Source organism: Chanos chanos, chromosome 8 (assembly GCF_902362185.1).
Source record: "Chanos chanos chromosome 8, fChaCha1.1, whole genome shotgun sequence".
Taxonomy (NCBI): Eukaryota; Metazoa; Chordata; class Actinopteri; order Gonorynchiformes; family Chanidae; genus Chanos; species Chanos chanos.
The window spans coordinates 43,488,949-43,493,501 of NC_044502.1; the positions used below are offsets into that span (position 1 = coordinate 43,488,949).

At 40.9% G+C, this 4,553-nt stretch overlaps 1 protein-coding gene across 1 annotated transcript; it reads right to left on the reverse strand.

The window, feature by feature from the left end:
- Window positions 1-232: 232 nt before the first annotated feature.
- Window positions 233-4,340, reverse strand: irx1a (iroquois homeobox 1a). Its single transcript, XM_030782545.1, has 4 exons — window positions 4,095-4,340; window positions 1,560-2,565; window positions 1,137-1,209; window positions 233-290 (listed from the first exon to the last, which is right to left on the reverse strand). The coding sequence occupies exons 1-4, from the start codon at window positions 4,338-4,340 to the stop codon at window positions 233-235; spliced, it is 1,383 nt and encodes a 460-aa protein (XP_030638405.1).
- Window positions 4,341-4,553: the final 213 nt, after the last annotated feature.

Consider the following 4,553-nt stretch of genomic DNA (forward strand, 5'->3'; position numbering starts at 1 on the left):
ACACAGGAAAGACAAAATAAGCCTACCAAAAGTCCCAAGGTAAATGAGGGAATATCAGAGATTTCATTATGTACAACGATATGGGGAGGGGGGGGGAAATCCATCCACCGGCTCTATATAAAACTCATTCATTTCTTTTTAATGGGTCTGAATGCTACGCTGAATTAAGTTATTTTATTGTTGTCCTTTTTTATGAGTGCGATCAGTCTCTTTCGGGAGAAAAATGTCTTGATCAAGCTGAGGATAGCGCGGTTAGGACTCGCTGTGTCGCTTCCTGCTGATTCCTGGAACTAGAGAAAAGAGGAGATGGGATTATTTACGTCGCATTTAATATACTTCTTACCCAACAATATAGACACTTTAAACGCAGTAACTACCAATTCTGTCTTAAAGTTACATCCCCCCCCCCTCCACACACACACACAAAAAAGAAAAACGAACTCCGTATGTGGTCAAAGGGCCTACATTCGTTTCAAGGACCAAAAAAGCATATAAACTCATATTCCCGTGTTTTGTTTATAAATGTGTCGATACATCGAGTACAAAATGAAATAACTACTAGTGTCCTCCTGTCAACAGCCTCAGAGAGAAAGTATAGCCTCGTGAAAATGATGGCACTTAAAAGAGGGGAAAACTCTGCTAGACTGCTCCCCCGAGGTTCGCTTTTCCCAAGGGTCTTTAGGAAAAGCACATAGCACAGACATGGCCCGTTTTACTTGGTGACTTGGTAAGTAGTCACCCTCCAGAGAACGAGAATTAAGAGGGGAGGGGGAAATTTGAGGCCCCTTTGTCACCAGAAAAGCACAACATTTTTTTCTGTAACCACCAAACGCGTATTTTTTCTCCTATCCTCTATTCTCCTTTAAGACATAGCTCTATCCCTGCTGGGGTCGCTATGATCACAGCAGGGAACCCATACACAGAGACATAAAAAGCATGTGGTCCACTGCTTGAATAAATAATAATAATAATAATAATAATAATAATAATAATAATAATAATAATTCGTTCTATAATAATGCTAAAATGCAATTACGAAAAATAACGTAAAATAGGTCCAAAGTACAAAACCAACACGACATTTATGAAGTTCTAATTCCAATTCATTTCTTTTTTTATGTTTTAGTTTCATTTACCTATCGTGAAGTGGACGGAATGATGACTTCAAAGGTTGTGTAGGAGAATCTGTTCTTAAAACGTGTTCGCGGTCTGAAAAGTAAAGAGAGGAACTAAATCTGACGGAACAGCAGGACAGACACAAACTGGACGAGTGGGTTTATATCTAATTAATTTGTGGTTATTGTCATTTGCACAATAATAATAATAATAATAATAATAATAATAACAATAACAATAATAACAATAATAATAATAACAATAATAATAATAATAGTAATACTTCTACTACTACTAATAATAATAATAATGCTGTCATAGGTGGGGAAAATATTTTATAAGAATTGGCATGTGCAATCAACTGAGAAATTGAGTTTGGGTAAATATTGAATAATAGCAGTGTATTTAAACAATCGTTAAGCACTTTGACATGTAATGCATACCTATGTGTTTTGGACTTAGGCCCTCTGGGGCTTTCTCGTTGTTCAGAGCAGTCACTGATGACACGACCACGGAGGTCGGCTGCTGCTGACCGTGTAGATGGTGATTATGGTGATGTTGATTTACTCCCAGAAACGACCTCACGTTCAGCAGGGAGCTCTGGCCCAGGAAAGCACCATTTGTCCAGTTGTGGAACTTTCCAATCTGGCATGTGTACAGTCCATGGCTAGGAAGAAAGGCCGGGTGTTGAATCTGGGGGGAAGCGTGACTGGCGGGGCCAGAAGGCGACGTGGGTTTCTGTGAACTATCGGGGCTTGTGGCAGTCTCTGCTAAGGACCATATTTTGGGCTTATTGCTGACTGGTAGTTGAAAACTTCCTTGCCCACCTGGGGACAGTACTCTTGTATTGTTGTTTCCATCAGACGGCTCCTTGCCGACTGAAATGGCGCCCTTTGCTTTGTCAAAGGCCTCTTGCGCCTGGAGCGCCAAGGCCCGCCGCTTCTCTAGGCTGTCCAGATCTCCCCTCTCCCGGGCCTCAGCTTTCTCCTCGTCCTCCTCATTACTTTGATCACCGTCGTTGTCGTCAATCTTGTCAATATCTATACTTTCCAAATCAATTTCCTCTTCATCTTCGTTCTTCTCCGCATCTCCTTCGTTATCGCTGCCAAAAATGTTGCCGTCTTCGTCCTCTTTACTCCTCGCACCCCATGTAACCTTGTTCTCCTTCTTGAGTCTCCGCCTGGCATTGGCGAACCATGTGGAGACCTGTGTGAGGGTCATCTTGGTGATTATGGCCAGCATGATCTTCTCCCCTTTGGTGGGATAAGGGTTTTTCCTGTGCTCGTTGAGCCAAGCTTTCAGTGTACTGGTACTCTCCCTTGTGGCATTTTTAGGTCTGGCAGGGTCTCCATACTGAAACTGCCCGTATGGGTAAAATGCGGGGGGCGTGTGAGCAGCAAAGCTAGCGGGGTGAACTCCCGGGCTGTCTTTCAAGTCGTACTGAGAACCCTAGAAATAAAGTGCAACATAAAGAGGCATTGTTCAATGTTGCTTTAGTAAAAGCATAATTGTCACAGATAAAATAACAGCAAACTCAAAAAATTAAATCAGAATATTTACGGATATGTTTCAACCGAAACATTTTCTTTTTTTTTCAATTATTTACGTGGATAAACACATTTAAACAACAGTAGTAGGGCAGCCGTGAATACTGTCAAGTCACGTCTGTGAACCTTTTGTCAGGCTGAAATTAAAATATGCGCAATCATAGCACGCACAATATAGGCTACCAGTTTATATCAAGTTATGCATTCCATGACAATGTGAAGGATAAACTCCATGAAGTAAACATTAATCCGGAGAATAACAACCAACGGGAGTTACCAAATAAATTCCAAAATATTGCTAGGCCTAAGTCTCCTGGACTTATTAATTTAGATGATGTATATTATGTGCATGTAGACCGCATAAACACTTACTAGTCCAATAAAATAAAAGTAAAAATACGAATGCGCTTTTGTTGGTATTTTTTTTTTTTTTAATTTGAACATTTATGCAAAATGCGCTCCCCTCTTTTTACTGGAACCGTAAGTTTAGGCCTCAGTTCTACCACTTGTGATGTGACACTGAAACTCATAGTACGAACAATTTCAGCGTAAAATACAAATAAAACAATAGGCTACATTGGAAAAATAGGGTATTTTCCAGTGTCCCGCGCTCCGTAACATTTTAGGGCTATATTCAAGTTTTTCTGCAGAATTTACGGTTTTAATATGACAAACTTATTGCCCGACAACGATCGTTCACCCTGTGCTAGACATCAACTTTCTTATTGCTTGTTTACATTGACAGGAGGAAACTCTGAAGAGTTCACATTAGTTCAGTTCTTGTGATAAAATGTGAAACACCACATTTAAATTTAAATCAGTAAAACAACGGGTGTGCTTTTCAAGACATTGTCTCAAGACTGTCAGCATTTTTCATATTAAACGCTGACATATTTTAGTGATTTTCCGAAAGGTTTTTTTTCTTTTCCCCGTCTCTTTTTCTCTCTCTTTTTTTCTTTTCTTTTCTTTCCTTCTTTTTTTCCCAGAATGCACTCTATAACGCCACATAAACAGAATTTTCTCTATATTCCTTTTGATCATAAACTGTAGTGTAGAGGTAAAACAAATGCTAAATGTGAAACTGCTATGATCATGTGATCTCCAATCTCCTCTCCTTGACAACAGCCCAAAACAAAATTCCTCTTGTTTACTGCAAATAAACTTAACCCGAAAAGGTAAATTGTTAAATGGGAACAGATCAAAGTAGCGTCGAAAACTCATGCGGTAAATCGGCTTTAACTAAGTTTGTTTTCAGTGCTATCTCAATCGTGCTTCGAGAGGACTGCTTTCGAGTCGTGCCTTCTTGATACTTTACTCTTCGTTGAACGAAAATCGAGTATTATTCATATAATCGCGGGTTCTGAAAATCTCCCTGAATACTAAAAAAGTACGCAAATACACCAAAAAAGACAAGAGTGGAAAAAATCTTACCATTTGGGAAAACAGAGCCAAGTCAGCGCTTGTGTACGGCAAAAAAGCGCTGTAGTTGTGCGCAGCGTACGGGTTCGCATACATGCCCAATACCGATGTCACAGCTGCAGCCGCAGCGGACGGATTTCCCCCAATCTCACTGTTTCCTCCCCGGGAAGAAGGAGTCAACACTGCCGGCCGGTCCCCTCCGTACACCGCTTGGGAGGCACTTAAATACTGCGGGTAACCCAGCTGGGGAAAAGACATCTCCTTCGCCACGTCTGAAGCAAAAAATAGAGTCGAAAACGAATAGCACTCCGAGAAAAACAGATAACGCCAAAGTAGTCAAAGTGAAACTGCTCTTGTGCAGCAGATGCGGCAGCAGCACCGGGGCTAGTGCGTCTCAGCTCACTGTTTAAATCTCAGCTTCTCTTTTGCAGCAAGTCCGTCGGATGTGATCAGATCAACAATTGAGCTCCA